We start from the raw sequence: 21,658 nt of genomic DNA on the forward strand, positions 1-21,658 counted from the left end.
ATGCAAACATGGGGAGAAAATACCAAACTCCAAACAGGATCTCAGGGTTCTGTAAAGTTTATTCTACCCAAGTAAAGCTCTCACTTACTTCTTCAAGCCAATTGATTGCTCAATAAAGCAAATGGTGATTTGAATACACTTACAAAACCATCAGGGCTGCAGCTCTCTACAGCACTACTGCAGCACTACTTGAAGTGGCGATTTATCAAAGTGTCTGAGAGCTATCCTGGCTTGAGCAGCAAAAAGCTTTTTATTCTTGTGTAGCTTCTTTAAATCTCTCAAAGTAGCTTATAGAGGGGAATGGGAAAAATACATTCTGGTGTTCCATATAAGGTTGTGCGCATCAGAGGAACAGATCGAGAGAACAGACAGTCCTCATTGATCTTCTGCAGGGATGGCTTTAATTTTGAAATGGGCCTTTCAGGTCAGTGGGGTGTAACAGCCATGCACAATCAATCATTACTAGATTGTTTAACATTGTACATTTGGATGAAAGTGCTTAAACGCTGGATGATTTGAGCTATCTACTTACCCAATGTTCATCAATGTTCAAGTTGAGAATACTGCATCTTTTTCTGAAATCCACAACATGCCACAGAAATGAAGTCAGTTTACCTTTATTGTTTCATGGTGATTGTGGTGGGGAGACTGCATAGACCTTAAAATGCTTTGTTATTTTTTCTGTTCCAATCAATTTGTTCAAGCCTGTGCTTGATGGGACTTAGAGTTAGTAAATTAAAACCTATTCTCTATTTAAGAAATAACTAGTGATTCAGTAACCTCTGTCAGTGTAATAGTTTCTAGTCAGAAATCCCTCTTTTAATAAGGCCTCAAATATTAGAACCCAAATCTGTATCTAAATCAGTGTGATTTAGATTGCTACAAATTTAACGAGTTATTTTTTTCATTTGCAAGATAAGATCATTTTAACCTGATGAATGCAATATCCACACTTTCCATTTAATTGAAAAGGAAATCCAAAGTTGTATGCATGCTTTGCCATCACGAACATTTGGTTTCTTTCATCGCTTGTGGAATAAATTAAATTATTGCTGCAATAACATCTGTGAAGATATCCAAGCACTCCATACTCTTGATCCTGAATTTGCACTTATACCCTGAAATGTGCAACTAAGTGATATATTTCAAGGGTGTACAGCTTTCTGAACATGGTCCTTCAGCTGCATGGTAACTGCGCTGAAGTCATGTTACGTGGTACAGTAAATGCCACTGTAGGAAAGAGATGAGCCTGAAATAGGGGAGCGAGTCAACACTGACTCCCCACAGTGATGGGACATTTTTAGAGGAACATTATTTCTAATAAGGTGTGTAATAAGGTGTATATACAGTATTGAGTGTTTGGACCTTTGGTTTGGCTTATTACATTTAAATGCTGTAATGGATGTGTTTTAGAATAGAACATTGTTCACTGTTTTCATATCGAGTGCTGTCTCTCTCTTTACTCATCATGTCACACAGCTAGCAAAATAAAAGAGTGACAAAAAACTAAGGCCACTCTAGAATCTGAGGTTTTTTTAACTGAATTTTCATTTATCTAATTGTTTTGCCCTTTTAAAGAAGAGGAAACATATTCTGGTTTTCATCTGTCCTTCTAGCATCTGCAGAACCATAAATCCTGCCTCTAATTTTTATAGCCTTACAAGAGGACTTCATTGTTTTAATTGAAAACAACTGCTTAACATTCAAACTGCTGGGCTGCACTGTGTTGTAAAGACAGCAGTTATTCTCCTGTTACATCTTAAATCATCTTCACAACAATACATTTTTCTAACTTTCTTGGCAGTATCACTTTGCAGTATAAAACAATTTTTATTTTGAGAATTCTAAGCTAGTATAAGTAACCACAATTTTCCCACACCTCTTTGACACTAACCTTTTTGTTCAAACAGCTCGAGTGTACCATATGTACTGTACCCCACAACCTACAGGAGATGCTAGACAACTAATTTATTTTTAGTAATTTTAGTAATAGTAATCACAATATTACCAGGCAACAAGTATTACTGGCTCCAAACAGCAGTCAAGTACGAGTAAAGTACAAGTAAAGTATACAGTACATCTAAATGCATGTTATAACACAGGATCTTAACCAAACTGAAACAAGGATATTATAATCTGTTTGAGTTAGAACATTTAAAATGCATTCAAAGGCAATAGTGTACAGCTGTATGCTACTGACCACCAAATGTGAATATGAACTATAATGCAGTCTTATATAATGAAATCAGAAATTCATGAAGAATGTAGTGGTCATAATGGGAGAATTTAATTTTTGTCACATAAAGGATATCAGCAGTTTAAACTGAAACTTTAGACATAGCCAGCAATTGTGTTCTTAGTCAGATTGCCAGAGCACCTACAGTAATACAGGGAAGGTTTGTATTGATATAGACTCTCCAAGCCATTATGATAGAGTAAAGCAGAGTGGGTGATAGTGGAAATGATAATATTGAATGTTTTGAATAATATGTGGATACTTTGCAGTTATATTCCAACATAAATGTTTATAATTTCAGAGCAACAGACTTTGAAGAAATCATACAGGTGTTAAAGAAAGTAGAAATGGAATCAGTAGTAAAAGATGGCAACAGTTTAAAAAATATTCTTCCTGGAACATGGAACAGATTCAGCTTAGAATTAAAAGGTAGTGGTCTGGGTGGTTAATCAATTAAATATAATAAGGAAGAAAGTTAACACTATAAAGTGATTAAAAAACTTAAAAGCATGAGGGCTGATGTCATTAGTGGAGTACCAAGACAATCTATAAGATGACCATTGCTCTTGTTAATTAATATCAATGATCAAAGTGCTTTTCTTACTTTGCGTGATTGCTTTGACAAGCAGGCATGAATCATGCAACAGCTTATAAGCCATAGCTACCACTCCTTTTAATATTTTGAATTCAAATCAGTTGGTATGATATCAATTATTCTTAATGTAGCGATGCAAATCACCCTTGTGATGAATTCTTAACAAAGAACAAATGACATCCAAAGAAAAAAGTTTATACTATATTCTGGTTAAGAGGAATTAATGTGTAAAGAAGATATTTACAGTAACTTAGTTATATTCCACATACTGTATATCTTTCTTCAATGAATAATAATTTAAAAAGGCTAAAACAATAACAAGCTTGTCTTGCAATTAACATGCCTCAGTAGACTTACGGTTCAGCATCATAGTGCAAACTGAAATGTTAGCTTTCACATGGGGGTAGTGATACTCACTTCTGCTGGTGCTGCACCATGTTTATCAGCAGTGCCTCGAGGATTCTCATGACCATTGATGAACTGTCACTCTCTTTGCAGGAGAAAAAATCTTGAAAGAGGTCACAAGAGGCACAAACATCTATTGACATATTAACAGGACAGATGTATTCGACTCTAACGAGAGTTGTAAAAACTGTTGGACAGATGCTGCTTATGACGGAAGAGCTCCTGGAGCTCTTTCCTTGCAGCAGAGAACAGCTGAACTTTAAAAATAGTGAGTAAGACCAATAAGATGAAAAGCTTTGAAGTTTCTGCAACACAGATGGGTTTATTCATGAGCAGGAATACAATGCACTTAATGTATTCTCTCCTTAGGTCATTTCGCTTTTTATAGACTCATATTGGAACCAGCTTTGCTAGGTACACATTAAATAGTTTTGTACTGCACCATTAACCTAGCACAATGTAATGTACTTAACTGTAAATGTGGCCAATTTAATGATTATTCGGGAAAACCCAAACAATATATAAAAGGAAAGTGTTTATATTCATGTAATTTTTGTATTTGTTTAAGTTTTCCTTAAATTTCCAAACCTTTTCACTCTGATAAGAGCTAATTCAAACACTCTACTCTTCTGGAATCCTGCTCTGGAATTAGCCCAAAGACGAGCAACCAGATACATTCCTGAACTTCAAGGAATGTCCTACGCTGATAGACTAAAAAGACTGAACCTTTTTTGACCTTGAGCTGAGCGGATTGCAGGGGAACCTAATCTATTTGTTCAGAATCCTCAAAGACAGTGACAGAGAACTCGATTGAACTTCTTCAAGATCAACAATAAAGCCAGAACCAGTAGACACAAGTAGGAGCTATGTGAATGTGAATTTACAACTGTGATCAGAAGGCATTTCTTTTGCAAGGTTTGTGGGAGTACAGAACAAGTGACCCTACCATGTTTTTAAATCTGATACCCTGGCTTCTTTCAAGAAACACATACTATAGATGAGATACTTGGATTAGCTACTAACCAAGGCTAAGATGCACCAAATGGCCTCTGTTTTGCAGGTTTTCTTTCCAGCATGCATTATTTTATAGAATGCAGTTGGAACCCTCATCTTCCTTATTTTGCAACAGGTATAGGGTGATTATACATTGTGAGAGTATTCTGGGGATGCATAGTCATAAATAACAATCAGCACTGGGAAAACTTACTTTTAAAAAGTAAGCCATTACTTACAATACAGTACATGTTACATGTTCATCTTGCAACAAGTGGGTGTCAACAACTCAATGACAACATAAAAAGTGGTTTATCTAATCACATTCAAGTTTATTGTGAAAACAAAACAAGAAACAATAATAAAGGTATGTGTCAACAGGCTTGTGCTTATATTAATATTATAAGCAATAACATCTTGTTCTGTTTAAACAGAGTACGTACATTAGAACATATTTAGAGTTTCTAAATTAACAGTTATGCTTCATTCAAAACTAATATTATCCTTGATCTAACCCTTCTTTTTTAGTTTCTGACTTTATTTGCTTGTGCATTTGTGCTTAGCCTCTATATGTTTGTACAGCTGGTAGGGACTTCTCTTTTTATTATGGGATTATAAACTGATATTGCCCCATAACCAATGTGCAGTAGATGTGAAAAGACTTTGCAAGTACCCCTTCTTTCTTCCTCAGCAGGCTTCAGCACTGATTATTCAAATGAACCAACATCTGAACTTCTCAGGATGGTTCAGTTTCTTAGTGTGGTTCTGCTTTGTAGAAATTTTGATCTTGTTCAGTTATGTTTCAATGTAGATATCAAGTCCAGTTAAAGACTAAATTTGACATACCATAAATCCCCTGTCTTTTAATCCCCTGTGAGTTTTTTTATTGTCTGTGCTTTAAGCAAATTCTATTGCCAATGTGCTCTTTTATTTTTATTATTTTTTAATTATATTAAATGAATAATGATCAGTTTTGCTTGCTAAGATTAGTTAGGAAAATTCTTTCCACAGCTCATGAATATAGTAGATGAAGTATACTTTCTTCATATGAAATGTAATATAATTCTTCCCTATAACTCTGCATTCATAGAATCATATGATATAAATAACAGCATAATCGTGTAAATTATGAGCACCAAATGACAGTAATTCACTCCAGATGGTTACATAGAGGAACTTTGAATCTACCTCTTGCATTCTATTCTTATAGCGTAACAGTCAAACTGTAAAAACTCTCCTGCACAAAGAAACTGCACACATGCCATAGATCTATTCTAGCACTTTGTTAATATTAATCAATGATATTCTCATGTTACACCTCATTCAGTTGCCAGCTGTTGTTTGAACCCCCCACTCTTCCCTGGAGTACCCCTCGTCTAGATAATGTGAGGTGATGAAGCAGGTAATGAAGCCCTAGCCTCAGTACTGGGTTAGGGTTTATAGGTCCCTATTTGAAGAGTAATAGTTAACCTGTAAAGGTATAAACAACAGCAGCTGACCATAGACTATAGCACAGTGCCCATTAGGTTCAGCTGACTGATTAATGACCCCTGAGTGCTCTATTCCAGTTATTCACAGGCTTTCTAAGCCATTTCTCATCCCGCTGTGTGTATTTCAACTGTACTGTTTTATCTACTCTTCCATTTTTTGGAAACAGGTTATTGTGATAAAAAAAACAATCTCTCCCGCTGCAAATTATATGGTACCTGAACAGAATCCAGCTAAAAGCAAGTTTCATTCAGGTTAAAAATAGACTTAAATGATATCCTTAATCAATATTTATATTAGATGTTTTATAATTCTTTAATGCCTCCAGTGCATAATTCAGTGCTTACAGTCAACACCTTTTCCTTTGGATGTTTCTTGATAATTCTGTCAGCTATGTTAGCCTCCCATTTTGTTTCTCCCCAGGATCACACCTGTTTTGGCTAATTTAGTTTGTACATCCTCTTAAAGATCTCCACTTTTGTGGTTGTGTGGCTTTTTGTAAACTAACAGCCATAGATAATACCATTTCTTCAAGGTTGCTTAATGAAAACAGTCATCTACAAAATTGTTACTCTAATCCATATTGAACACAAATATAAAGGTGTTCAGTAGCAAACCAGCAAGGCACCACAACCTTATTTACAGACAGAACGCCCTTATATAACTCCATGTGAGAGTTCTCCATTCTAAATAATGCAGGCGCATACAGGTGAGACTACTTATGTGCACGTGATTGGTGTACAATCTTTTAAGTCTCTGACGTCCGTTTTGGTGAACTCTACTGGCATATTACTAGTCATTACAATCATTACATGGGGAAACCTCCCACTGTACTTTGTAAATTTTAGATAATGGTACGCCAGATAATGGTATGCAAAAAACCAAATAGGTGTTGTAAACACAAGTATTATTGTACTTGGCACCTCCTAATGCCCTTTGACAGAATAATTTCTTCCTTAGAATTTACTACTCATCTAATAATTAAATAAGCCATCAAATGTGACAGACCTCAAGAAAAGAGTACACTTGAAATATCATTGCTATTTAGAAACACAAAATCCCACCTGTTGACTAAATGTAACAGTGCGATTTTAGTAACAATGGACAAAGAACCAGGCCAAAGCAGCAAGCTCTGGGTTCATTTATATGCAAAAAAAACTGAACAGCGAACAGACATTTCCCTCCCAGGAAACACACCCTGGACTGTTAAAAGATGCAAAGACTTAAAGACTTAAAACTGATTGTTAGAAAGTATGTTTAAATGAATTGTAAATATTGCTGCTTTGTTAACCATGTACCTAAATTGCTTGGTATCAATCCCACCCGGTAAAACATTTAACTTTAATAAAAAATATGTAACTTTAAGTACAGGCCTGCAATGCTATCAAACATATTTTTCACCTAGTCATAAGGAAGCTGTTTTATTGTTCTTCATGAGTCTTATCTCTGAACAGTTACATCATGAAAATACAGGTCAATCAGTCAGTGTTTTATGATTGGAATGGCTGTCAGACTGAATGCACTAGACTCAAGAGCAAAACTGAAGTCTAGTCTTTTAAAGTGTACAGTACACCCTGAAATCTAACTGTTTACAGTATGCGGCTCTGTGATCGATTAACATTTAACTGCCACTGTTTATCATTAATTGAGAATGCATTTGTGTCGATTTTCAAGTTGCAGTTCCCAACTACTCTTTTTTAACAAAAGGCTCTATAGTTCCATATTTTATGAAACTGCTGCTGCATTTTTGTATTTTTTCTTCAATATACAGTATTGCATAGTGGATTACTTTGTTTTGTTTTCTGTAAAGATTTTATGTAAAAAGAAGGTAACTTTGTAAATTTGTGTGCAATTGAAACTTTATTCCTCAATTAGCAATTGCTAAATTGCTACTGTTATTTTTATGCCTGAAATAGGTCATAAACTGCTTTGTGAAATGAAGTCCATCTGCATATTGCTTCTGTTAAAAAAACTGTTTGGGCAGTGAACTCCAAGCTTAATACATAACATTCTAGTTTCACTTTTAATTTATTTGCAATGCACTCACAGTATTAAAGTAAGTGGCTTTAAGGTAAAGGTATACTATGGAGATGTAGCATTTCTGTTATCAATACGCACTTCAACACAATCATATTAAGATAATTTTATTATTTTCATCTTTTTTATACAGTCAAAATAATCATGTACCACCACTTGGGCTATCCCAGTCATAGTCATTTGGTTTCATGTCCCAGTCTTGAAAGCACAATATCTGGATTTCAGAACTTAATCTGTGCGATAGAATAGGAACACCAGCCCAGCACAAGAAATTTAAAAATTATACATCAAACTAAGAATGAGGTTGTAACTTCACTGGTCTTAACTGAGTTAAATTTAAGTACAGATCCTCTGTCTTTTTAAAAGAAGCTGGAAGTTCCTCATTTCAGGCTGCAAATTGAGTGATTGCCCAGTCGATGGGAAAAACACAGTCATATTATCATGGAGGTCAATAACTCAGACAGACTTTTCATTCCAGTACAAGTGTGGTTAATCAGCCACAACCATTCTCCATGTTTCACTGTTGGATATAAAGACATTTGTCATTTGTTTGTCCCGTTCTTCTTCAAATGTGTTGTTGTCATAAGGCTCTGCTTGTTTTTCTCCTAAATCAAATTGTGAACCTCATACACTGCCTTTGACCCTTTGAGAGTTATTATTAATCACTGTCTTTGTTAATGATGTCTCAGACGTTTAATTTTAATTTAACTTTTATTTATAAATATATATTTTCCATTATCTGTGACTCTGGAGCCATAATTATTGAAAATACCTTGCAAACTGATTTCAACCAAACTTACACAGTAGCTGCTTAGCCACTATGTTATACTTTTGGTGCTTTGTGTGAGCATTGTGAATTGTTCACATTAATTATTTGTAAGATTTCTTTTTCTAACATGTTTGCAGGGGTGCAAACTAACAAAGCCTAAATACTTTGTTAAACAACAAAAACATTATTTTCAGAATGTGTACTTAACTAAAGTGCTTTGTTTTTTGGATGTGTGTACTCAAATTACATTCCTTAGAACAAATTGTCCTTTACTATTCCTTTGAGGCACCTCCATTAAACTTCTTCTTTCATCAAATTGCACTGGCTTTTGCACTGGCTTGGGGTGTGATTAGATAAAGCAGAGCTACGCCCTCAAAGAGTCAACTTCCTCTAGTGACATACTGTAGCATACTGATACCCCACCAGAGAGCCAAATGATTTTTCAAATAACCAATTCACAAAAACACCAAAAAGGAAGATACTGGTATTGTGTGTGTCATATCAAAGATGGGAGAGAACTGCAAAAAAAAGCCATGGCTTTACCTGAGAGATCAATTTGAATCAAAAGATGGTTTGCTTTCTAAGGGTAGTGGGAATGTCACCTTACATCAACTTCTCAACAGATTTCAGGAAATACATGATTTTTTTATAACTATATGATTTAATTTAGGTAGTTCTGTTTGGATTGATACAATGTAATTTGTTGGATTGAGTTTAACTCGCTGCAAAGCTCATGCGATTAGAGTTGTTACATAGTTCCAATTCTCAGACACTGTGAGACAGAACAAGATTGTAACTTCACCTTAAAATTGAACTATTATAAATAAATAAATGGGGTGGAAAAGCTTTGCTAAGTAGGTATTGTAGTTGAATTACTATGTAGTACCTGCACTAGTCCTAAATGAATGTGAAAAAAATAATTTTCTTATGTTCCACCTTACTTGATCATTAACAGTTAACTGCTTTCAAAAAAGTTGGGAGCTCTCTTGATTAAAATTTTATAACGATAAGTCACAATTATGTAGAGATTCTGTACAATTACATGACATCATCTTGCATTACTGTTAGACTACTGATCTAACATGTTCATCTGCAAAGTGAACAATGCAAAACTAATGACATTTAATCAGAAGGCTGTGTAAATTACAACAGTAGTATAAAGACAGTGTACATGAAGCTTATAAATAAGGTTGACTGCAAACAGAGTTTAGATACAAAAAAAACCTGAAGAATTTCAAGTTGCTATTTATTTTTAAGAGTTAATTTAAGACTTGTATTGTCAGGCCCCAGATGGTGAACTGAAATTGAAATTGAAACAATTTACTTGAGTCTGAGGACTTTGAAATTCTGTCCTAGTGGCTTGGACCATATGTCCACGCAAAGTCCTGTAGAGTGTATTGTAGATGCTAAGGGTATACTGTGTATAAAAATAAAAATATATGTGTAACAAATGAATTTCTAAGTTAAACAAATGAATGAATTGGTAATATTTTATTTGTCCAGAGAATAACCTTTAATTTATTAAATGTATGCAATTCATTTATGAAACTAAAGAATTTGAATACAACGTAAAGTTCTCCACTCATTACTCTATTTTAGGCATTGATTATGATATATAGATGTTTTCTGTGCAATAATGTTAATTCCATATGATCATTTACAGTACATTGTAATGTATATATATTTCTGTTATTTTCTCTGTAGAGAAAGTACCGCATCAGCTATAAACATACAGTACACACTGTTAGAAGTTCAAAGCTGCCTGCACTAATTGTTCCACAAACAAGCAATTTAAAACTGAACAGAAGAACAAAACCAGGAATCAGAGGCTGAAGCCTTTACAGAAAATGAGAATGAATTTCACAAAACAGCAGGGAATCTGGACGTGGATATAAGGTTTGAGTATCTAGAAAAACATTATGCCCTCCACTTGATTGGTGTCTTTTGTAAATGTTTTTCACATTGACTCCAGCTTCTACTTTTGCTAAGTGCCGAACCCAAGCAATCGGTTCTCGCATCTGAAACAGAAGAAGCTGTAGTTCTTTCAGACAAGATGTTGTGGAGGGAATTCTGAACATGCTGAATGAACAAAGACAGGGGACATTCAAAAATACATTTACAATCCTCAAAATTAACATGACTCAAACCTCAAGAGGATCCTCCAAGTTCTGTAACCCACTGGTAGAGACCCTTCAAAGCAAAATTGATTGCAGCTGCTGTCTTCCATGGTATCCGTGTTCAGGACCCGTTAGCCCAAGGATGATACTGTACCATCATCCAAAAAAGTAAGAGAGTCTAACTTCAAGCAAAACATCCCATCCATACAGACTACACCATGTGGTGTATGGCAGTATTATGAGGAATATGTCCTAAACATACAGTATTGTAGGCTCCAATGAAAGAGAAGTTCATTTATCACATGGTAGAGGCTTTAAGAGAGATATATTGCCAGTGTGTAATAAGGATAAAATTTATTTTCACTCACAGGTCTGAACTACACCAAACAGTTGTTCTTACAAGCTCTTGCTGGACCCTGTAGAGCTTCTCATGAATTCTTCAAATTTCCTCATGCTTCGGCTTCTATGAAGTGTTCTTGCACACAGGAAAGGGCCAGCCACTCAAAGGAGGGCACACCTCTAGCTGCTTCAGCTGTCTGTGACAGATCCTTCAGTGTTGCAAGATTCTTTAGCCCAAGGAGTACAAAACTGATACTGAAGCTGAATAAGAGGTTTTGGATTTAGCAATCGTAAAAAAAAAGAATGTTTTTGTGTGTACAATACAATAACAGATTCGTTATAGATCAAATAATTGTATTTCCCAATTTGAGGTTTAGATCTAACTGTGAGTGTGTGTAATATAGTGATGCCTTCTGATAAATATAAATGAAAGGAGCAGATTTCCAAGGGCAGAATTTAAAGATGACTACTTTTTTACTTCTGATAATTAAATATTTCTATGAGATCATACCTTTGTACTGAAGTAGTTTTCTAGAAGAATACTTTATCATTGAATTAGTTACATGTTTCCACAGTGACAGTATCCATACAGGCTACAACATGTGGTGTATGTATACCTTTTACTCAGGTAATATGTGTGATTACCCTTTTCCAGCGTCCCCTTAAACTTTGTATATTTCAATGCAGATCTTTACCCTCTGCATTGGAGATGGAAATAAAACAACAATAAGACACAATTATGTAGAGATTCTGTACAATTACATGGCATCGGATATCTTTTATTGTGAGCTACATGGTTTATCTTTTGAGCACAATTCTTTTTCTTTTCACTTTGTTTACAGTATGTGTGGTCAGTACTGTATAATATCTTTTACTGCAAATCAGTCTTGGGAACGGGCTGCCCTTTCAGGGCTGTTTCTCAAACTTTGTTTTCCTGAAATCTCCATGCAATCAGTTCCCCTAGGAAGATCTTTTCATTGGAAAAGCAAAACGCAAGATGGATTCTCCCGGTTAGGCCATGTTTTCAAGGTTTCCTGACTTGAAACTACATTTAGCTAGGACAAAAATGAACTGCAGGCCTGTACACAAAGATAAAGCACATATTTAATGTTGCTGTGGACCTAAGTAGAGTGACATTAGACATGGAAAAGTAATGCCACAGAGACCACAAACCACTAACCACAGCTTGACTCTGACTTCCCCAGATTTTAGCAACAGCAGGTATTACTGTAGGACAGTGCATTCGTATTCATTGTGCCAGGAAGGAAGAATGGATACCCTGATAGAAAGTCTTTGGTATCTTTTGTTTAGATGAAATCTGATTTAATATTGATTGTGGATGTAGCTTTGTAAAACGTACAATACTATTCAATTTAATGTGAATTTGCTTTTTGCAGCAACTATCAACAGGCGTTTAAAAAAATATCCTGACCATCAAACATCTTAATGTTTTTTACACAAGATAAATACAGTATTTGTTGTTTTGTGTTATTTCAGGTTTAAATGGCTGTTTACCCCTTTTCATGCAAAGTTAATCTGTACTGCATGATAGTTTCACATATGTTTGTTCCAAGCTGTGTCATTCCTACAGTATAAACCTCATATTTATATATCTTATTCTTTCAAGTGGAATTGGACCACAGTCCAACAGTATACTGACTGTGACTGGTCTTGTGAACAATAAATCAGTGTATATAAGAGGTGCTTTGGAATTTGGGTCTGGGCATGATTAGAGTCCAAAACAAAGACCATAATTTCTGGAAAGTGGAATATGAAGAAATGAAACACAGTTTAAGAAACATAGAATGGGATAAACACACTATAGTACAGTGCAGGAGTCAGATGTCATCTGGTAGAATATTGTGCTCAGTTTTGCTGCTCTGGAAAGAGAAGAGGGACCAGAAGACTCCTATGTTGACAGCCTAAAATAACCAAAATGTTTTGGTCACAAACAGATGACCAAAAGAGAACCTGATTCTCCAATACTCCACACATCTGCATTAAATTCTATTAACCTTACTACATTTTCCTTCCAGATGCCAGATACAATGTATTAGAAACACTGAATTTCTCTTATAATGAGGTTGCATATATTGAAATTGCATTTGATAGTACAGTATGTGTATTACAATAATTGTCATGATTCTCATTGTGAGTATGAAAGGGAATGTCTTTCATATTACATCAAACATAATGTGTCCTTATTATCTAGCACCTAAAGGATGATCGCGACAACACTGTTTATGGCAAAGATTTACAGAACATTTTCACCTTCTGTAACAGTGATTTGTAAAGATCTTTTTTTTCAAATGAGGTGAAGAGACAGATTTTGGATACTTAATTCAGCCAAAATCTTAAGTGGAGTAAACTAGTTGGCATTTGTTTCGATGGATGTGTATCTTAAATAAAGATCTTATTTTCTCATTATGTTATGTGGACAACATCCATTTTCATACAGATGCAGTGGAGTGTAAGGGGTTTGCTTAGCTACAGTAGCAATACAGCTGCAAATTAAGATAAGCAACATACTGTATGAGGCAATGATAAACCTACTCATTTAAAAAAAATACATCAACAATGTTTCACATTTGTGATCTATTTATTGACAGAAATGACAGTATTTAGAATAAGATCATAGCCTGCAACATAGTGTGTCTTCATTATGCTAGAGTGCTATAATAAACTCAGCCATTTCTGTTTTGTCATTGAAAAATCTAAATACTGTATCTTTATAAATATATGTATATCTTTTAGATTTTTTATTTGAATGATTATGTGTGTGCAGGTGTCTGTATTGCTATTTTTCTTTCAACATGAAAGATTGTCATTATTTTTAAACAAACAATTGCAATTGCACAGTATATTATTATTGATAAATTCTCCAAGATCAAGATGAGTTTCTTCCATGCAAAGCATTTATATTTCTTTTTAAAGCAGAACTATTTTGGATAGAGAGGATTTTAGTTCAGGAAATAAAATGAATAAACCATGATTGTCATCATGTATTGCGTGTTTTATAGAAAGGAGGAAGGTTAGAGAGACATGATGAAAAACATTGTGTAGCTATGACTCAGATAACAGAAGCCTTCCTTGCAAAGTAATAAACCAACTTGTTGATCTTTCTTGTTTTATTTCTAAATCATCTGAGCTTCATTAACATCTGAAAGAGAAAGCAGGCTATTTTCTTGAAGAAAAACAAGTGTTTTCTATACATCTATTCATATAGGGAAAGTCTAGCATGTAGTACTGTACATGTGCCCTTTTCACTGTAGGGCCTTAACAGCTTGTGGCATATTTTCACCTTGATCTGCTTATTGCATTTATCAATAATAAATGTAATTTCAACAAACCTTTGGCCTTTAGCTAACCTACTCCATAAATGAGCTTCAAACCTAAAAATAACTAACTTTATTGTTAGAAATAACAATCATCTCAAAGCCATAGCATCTCTCTGGATTCCTGTATTCACAAATGAAGTCAGTATACTGTAGGTTCGAGTTTATAACCCTTTCACCGTCACCTACTGTTGATCACCTAAATCTTTATTTTGTGCCACAAAATAAGTCTCTTCAATTATATACAGGGTGACAAGAAAGCAATCTTGCAACATTGTTGTTTAAAACACTGAAAGAACCTACGTTGAGGTATTCCTTGGGCGGTGCAGTGGCTCTGTGGCTCAGGATCTGCGCCCGTGGCTGGAAGGTTGTCGGTTTGTATACTGCGGCCGGCATAGGAATCCGACTCTGTTGTGTCCCTGAGCAAGGCCCTTAACCCCAACTGCTCCAGGGATGCTGTATAAATGGCTGACCCTGCGCTCTGACCCCAAGCTTCTCTCTCCCTGTCTGTGTGCCCGTGTGTCTCATGGAGAGTAAGCTGGGGTATGCGAAAAAAAAAAGACAAATTCCTAATACAAGAAATTGTATATGGCCAATAAAGTGATCTTACTCCTGTTTGTTCTGCAATGCATTTTAATGACAGAAATCCCTCCTACGGATGTTCTAGAGTATGGGCATTTTGGTTGTTGGAGGTTTTGATTTGGTAAGAACATGAAACCCTGCTTTTCAGGAGCATTTTGCCTCTAAAGCTCAAGTTGTTGTAGAAGGATAGGCCAAAGCAAAAAGTGAGGAAAAAAGGAAGCATCCACCATAGACAGTAATATTTACTATGAAGCCCCAGGGGCACACTTACTGTAGTTTGAACAATCCTGATATTAAATTATTCATCTGGAAGGGGGAAACGGGAGACACATATGCATCTCAGCACAGTGGGTTTTCTCATGAGGAAAAAAAAAATACTACCATCTGTTTGTAAAACAACACCAGAGTATTGAATATGGTCCAAGTGGGAACAGAAGCAAGGGGCTTTCCATGTTAAGGTTCGTGAGAAGCACGGGGTAATGCTTCTTCTGTCACATCACAGGACGCGTTTCTGCTGATGCTGTTGCCGGCCGTGTGCGACAACGCCTTCTTGTCCGCCAGGAGTGACTGGAAGACTTTCCTGTCACATTGTCTCTGTACTCTACTCCTCTTCGAGGAGTGACAGCACTATTTTCATTAGGAATCAATTTTTCTTCCAATTATTTTTTTTTTAATGAAACATTCACTATGTGCTTCTTTACAGCGTACCAAATGTCCATCTTATGATTACGGAATAGGCACAATACTAATAACGTTGCGTTGGAGACGAAAATTACCCAAGAGTATAAGATACACAAACGATATGATTTTTTTTTTTTTATTTAAGAGTGGTTCAAGTGAGTGAGAAAAAAATAGCGAGTTTCTGCTGGAGCTTGGTAAATCAGGTGGTTATATGCCAAGTTGTTTGTTTTTTTAATCCTCCTGTACTGTTCTTTTATGGTTGTTGCGCGTTATCAGGGCGAGATGCGCTGCCCCACGCAGTTCCACAATGTGTAGAGTTTCCGTGTTTTCCCTTTCTCCTGACTGGGTGAAGCGCTGTCAGATGCAAAGGCCAGCTGTTGCGAGTCGGCTCGGAGTGCGTTACCTCTGTCGCACCATGCACACTGAGAGAGTTCTGTTCTTTGCTTGACTCCTCTTAAAGAGCACCGCTCGGGTGCCCGGCTGTACTGCCCCTCCGGTTTTGAGCGTTTTCTCCTGTACATTCGTTGGGATTTATCCCGCACCATGGAAGATTTCTGTCTTTCTGAAAACGAAAGGATGGAGGCATGGCTGGATGATCACTTGGACTTCGCTCATTCTTATTTTGTAAGAAAAGCTACACGGTAAGGTCAGCAAAGGGCTTGATCAGCGGTGAAAGAGGAAAATATTTAGTTTTATTATACTGGTAATAATACAATGCATTTGTTATTTAAAACTACAAACATACTTTGCACTTTCATCTACTTTCCTATGTGCTGATAATGTAAAAAGGTGTTTTTAAAAAATACATTTGTTTTTGCAGTTTAAGACTTATGTTGCGTTTGAAATGCAAACATTTAGGTATAGTAATAACATGAAAGATGAAATATTTTTTCATAATTTGCAACACTTTTACCAGTAGCAGTCTTTTGGCAGATCCCTGTCTAGAGTAGACAGGAGTACTCAGTAGTTTGCAATACTGCAACACTGTAAATTCGGACGATGTCACAAAATCACAAGGGTTATGTATTTAAATATTGTATTAAATTTAGTGTTTAGGCACGTTTGTCTGTAGAGTTGGAATAATCCCAGGTGCTTTTTCTTTAGCAGTTCTATTGTCAACTCAAAGTATTTTAGTAATTGTGTCTATGCAATTTGTGTCCTGCACAACGGTTGTAAAGTTAATGTGTTCGTTAACTGCTTTGTAAAAATATTCCAAAGGTACCTCTTTTAAGTACACGTAAATGTTATCGTTGTTAACTGTATTCCTGAAATGGGTCTTTCGCTTTTTTCCGTTGGCTACTAACGCAGATCTCATCCTCTTTAGTCGCAGTTTGTGTTCGTGCCATAGGACAGACGCAGGTCAGAAGTAGAGATGCCAAAATAAACTAAAACCGTAAAAATAAAAATCTAAACTGTGTTTCGTAATTACTCGCACTCAGATTGAGTAATTCCATGTGAAATTCGCGCAACAATGGTATTCACCTCGCCCGAGCTCCAGTTTTTGTAATAACTTAGTCCATTCATTTCTTGCGTACCTCACACGTTTAACTGCAGTACAATAATTACTATAACTATTACTGCAATAATAATTAAAATTTAGTAAGTTTTCTGAATAAGAACTAGCCTTAATAGTAATATTAATACCATGATAGTAAATTCGTGCACAACTTTGACAATTTATTCTATTTTTATTGTTACTGGCGTTTTGGCAATGAATGGCAGAAGTACACTCTCACATAGTATTAATCAATACCATCTATATAAATTTGATCGCAGGCATATTTATTTTCCCTTGCCTTAACAAGTATATCCTTTGAAATATTTGCTTTGCAGTGAAATTGACCTGATGTAGCATAATTACAGTAATACATATTTAAGATGTACTTTTTACATCTTACATTTGACTGCATCTAAAGAAAATCTAGTCAATTCAGTGAACATTTATTCAGGTCCTCATTTTATTTTTTCCCCCTAAATGCAATCTCAAACACTTAAAAATCCTCTATGATCTAAGAATCCTCATATTCCTTATCCTTTTTATTTTACATTAGTTTATACTATCACAGAGACATATCATTATGGTTTGTGTTCAGAGTAATCTGCATAAAATATCAGAGATACGTGTAATAACTTTTTATATAGAATTTATATAGTGCCTTTTATGGTATATGTCAGGAGACTGTACAGTATAACAATCAAAATTATAGTGAATTGGCTTCTTTTTGGAAAGTAAGCTCTAACTATATTGATGTAAAAGGTTTTTTTAAAAAGATGTAATGTACCATTTTATGAGGAATCACTGCTTTTACATTTTTAATGTGCATTAGCTTTGTTTAGGATTATCAGGAGGTGAAAACAATACAAGAATATAAGTGGGAGGTATGCTGTCAACTGAGTTTTGCAATAAAGTAGTCTTTATTTTCCAGAATTGTATTTTTCATTGTGCATTCAGCAGTGCATTTATGTTGCATGAGAAGGAGGCGTCAGTCGGTAACTAATAATATTCATAAACATTTTTTACGGTTATCAGATAAGTTTTTTATGAACAACAGTACATCAGATTGTAATTACTGTATGTTGTACACCTCACAAAACAATACATACTGTAGATAGTGCTTTTTAAATTAGTTGCTCCTTCTGTTTTGGTGTTCTTTGTACTGTAGCTGCTGTTCATGAAAACAGAAAAAAAGAATCAAGGAAGATTAAATAAAACAGACAAAACAAGAAGAAGCAGAAACCATAAACTATTAAGGATCAATGGGAAGAGAAAATAAAAAGTAATCTTAAGAAGCATGTTTTCATCCTTTACTTACAAGCAGAAATATACAGTATTTTAAAAATTGACTGTTGATGCTAACAAAACAGAACTTGTAAGACTGTAAAGGATTAAATAGTGTTGATTGATCTGAGATTTTGAACTTTTAATTTAAATTAAATATGCTGTTTTATTGAAAGGGCAGCAGTTAGCAAGACTTCTAAGGTTACATATTTTAATATGCAGCAGAGTTACACAAACACTGAGGCTTTATGGACGTTAGGCCCAAAGGTTTATTTCAGTGCATATATTCAGCTCCTAATTATGTAGGGAAATTGCATTTTAGACTCCAAGGGCTAAATTATTAAAATATTATTAAGTAAGCAAATGTATATCTCCATGTTAATCTTTTATACTAATCAGACTAATATTTTTTTTAGGAAAAAAATCTGATTCTGATTATTCCTTTCTCAATCCTTTTTATTCCTGTAAATTGTTCAACAGATCGCCAAGTATGCATTATATATCAAAGCTTTAGAAAGTGATCAAGGTAACAGCATTAACTGAATCTTGAGTGAAACCCTTTCCCACTTCTGTTGTTTTTTTTTAATCTGGACACTCAGTTCACATTTTGCATTTTAACACCCATTTTAGTGAAACCTTTGAGCTGAAATGATGAACCCGTTCATTTAAAAAAAGAGTTAAAAAGGTTTATAGATAATATGACATAGTGTAGCAGCCACTGGTGGTGAACTTCTGTACTTCTTAAAAACTGATGACTTCAGATTTCTGTTAGAGGATTTCACAGAAACAGGCTTTCTGGAGGGGGTCCTTGCAAACAGAGACCACTGTCATTTATGCAAAAAGCTAGTAATTTATTTCTAGTATCTCTTCTCCATGACCATATACCTTAAAAATTAATTGTGTTTTTTTTGTTGAAATGAAGAGGTTTAGTATTTATTTATCAGTCAGTTTACACTTGAGCATAACAGAAGTAAAAGCATTCAAAGGAAAATGTCAGACATCTGCTGAAAGCTCAGCTTTTCCAAGCTGCCTAATGATTTATGTCAGGCTCTACTCATGGGTAGTTGCTGTCCTAGTTTTGTACAGTAGGTGACTTTTGAAGTGAGCATTTCCCCAGTGTTTAATTAGCTTAATTGAATATCATGTTTTGTAGCCAATAGAAACAAACATCCCAAAATCTGAGAATCTCAGGATTTAATCCTAGAAAAGATGACTAACACATTAAGTCAATTTATGGATACTTATATAATCAGATATTTTTATTTGATTTTCTTTATGACTTGAGTCACAGATTAATCTGGACCTTATACTGTACATTAGGTTTACCAGCTTGGAAATGAATTTATAAGGGACAGGTGTCTCATTAGTTTATACACTCTTTTTCTTATGTTGCGTCTGATGACAAATGTTAATGTGATAACATGCAGCTACCTGAATGTCATAGAATAGCAAGGGGGGCTGTAAATGAGATCTGGTTTTTGCAGGGAGATGGTCAACGCGTGGTTTGCTGAAAGAGTCCATTCAATCCCTCCCTCCAAAGAAGGAAGCAGAGCTCAGGCGGAACCGGGCCTTGTTCATCAGAGCGGCCGCCAGGAGACCGCTACCCCCGGGACCCCCACCCGGAAAATCTCTGCTTCTGAATTTGACAGACCGCTGCGGCCCATTGTTTGCAAAGACTCGGAGGGCTCCTTGACTTTTGTTAGTGACTCAGAGAAGGTCCAGGTGCCCCTAAAAGGCCAGAGGCTGCAGGCAGGTGAGGTCCAGGTGAGTGACCAGTGCACTCGGCTTCTGGAGCTGGTGAAGGATATCTCCAGCCACCTGGATGTAACAGCACTCTGCCACAAGATTTTCCTGCACATCAATGCACTTATAGATGCCGATCGGTACTCGCTCTTCCTGGTCTGTGAGGACAGCTCCAATGAGAAATTCCTGGTCAGTAGACTGTTTGACTTGGCAGAGGGCTCAACATTAGAAGAAGCTTCAAACAACTGTATTCGTCTGGAGTGGAACAAGGGCATTGTGGGCTATGTGGCAGCTACTGGACAGCCACTCAATATCAAAAATGCTTATGAGGTACTCAAGATTTCTTAATTTCTTTACTCTTAATTTCTTTGAAAAATTCAGTGTGGAGCTTTTTTAACTTTAAACTTTAAACTTTTTGAACAACACTTGTTTCTAGCATTATATTACAGTGTGTTTGTTCTGATGTTTGCATGATGTGACTTTGAAAGTGTTATGAGACAGAGCTTTAACGTCTCCATAGCAATACTTAAGTCCTGAAACAAGCGTTGTCAAAGCAAAAGTGCATCTGCCCTCCTTAATGATCATTAGACGAGAGGTGAATGCATAGAACTAAGGATGTTGATGATGAATCACATACAGTATGTACTTAAAATAACCAGATCTTACATTTTGTATTACAAGAAGTCTGAAGACTTAGATTGGGAAGCTTTTTTAGGCATGGTTGTGGATGTGCTGAAATGTTGGCAAGCAAAGATGTGCATATTAGTCAAAAAGTATTTTGATTGAGCTTTTCTACTAAAAATAAGTTTTTTCCATACTTCTAATCACTTAGGAATCTGAAGTTATAACATATGTACTCCATGTTCTCCTTGTTTTTGTGGTGTAGGTCGAAACTAAAATATAGATATCCTTCACAAGTATCTTGACTTTTTGTATTGCACATGCACACTTCACATTCTTATTTTATGTTCTTGAACATCTGTATTTCAGAATTAACCCCATTTAGACTGGGAAGACTAGGAAGGTCATGGGTTCAAATGGTGTGAGAGCCTGCTGTTGTACACATGGCTTACTGTGTGGGAGGCTTCTGTTATACACATAAACTAAGTACTGTATGTCACTCAGATTTTTCCAGTCAATTCTGTTCTTTACAAGTAGGTCTCCAGGCTGTCATCTCAAATTGCTAACCTGGTTTGGAGGACCTCATGGCACTATAGGATTGCTTTCAGTTATCACTTATCTTCAGTTAACAAGATTCTCTGTTGTTTGCTTTTTGCAGGGAAAGATACAACATTTGCACATTTTGTAAATAGTTCATAATAGTAGAACTGTCTTAGGAAAGTGTTCTTTTTTAATAAACAATAAACAGAAACAACTTTCTCACAACACACACAAAGGATACACACAGTGCTGAGAAAATGTGGATGAATAACCAATACGATTTCATATTTTAAATGAAACTGATCTTTTCTTAAATAACCAAGAGGTAAAAGGTTTATATTTATCATTTTTATCTTTAAGACACAAAGGTATTGTATTTTAAGAAGAAAGATGGAAAA

The 21,658-nt window shown here is 35.5% G+C and overlaps 1 protein-coding gene across 5 annotated transcripts in view; it reads left to right on the forward strand.

The window, feature by feature from the left end:
- The window catches only part of LOC148677652 (cGMP-specific 3',5'-cyclic phosphodiesterase-like), a 65,839-nt gene that overhangs the window by 9,931 nt on the left and 34,250 nt on the right, over positions 1–21,658 (forward strand). For 2 of the 5 annotated variants that reach the window (XM_088616160.1, XM_088616243.1), the window contains one exon: positions 19,841–20,429. In XM_088616160.1, the coding sequence (XP_088472286.1) occupies positions 19,841–20,429 (589 nt within the window). Of the gene's footprint in view, positions 1–15,382; positions 16,219–19,840; positions 20,430–21,658 lie in introns of those variants that run through there. The other 3 variants (XM_088616076.1, XM_088615988.1, XM_088616331.1) reach the window with 3 other exon arrangements.

The sequence above is a fragment of the Lepisosteus platostomus genome, chromosome 1 (assembly GCF_059453375.1).
Source record: "Lepisosteus platostomus isolate fLepPlt1 chromosome 1, fLepPlt1.hap1, whole genome shotgun sequence".
NCBI lineage: Eukaryota > Metazoa > Chordata > Actinopteri > Semionotiformes > Lepisosteidae > Lepisosteus > Lepisosteus platostomus.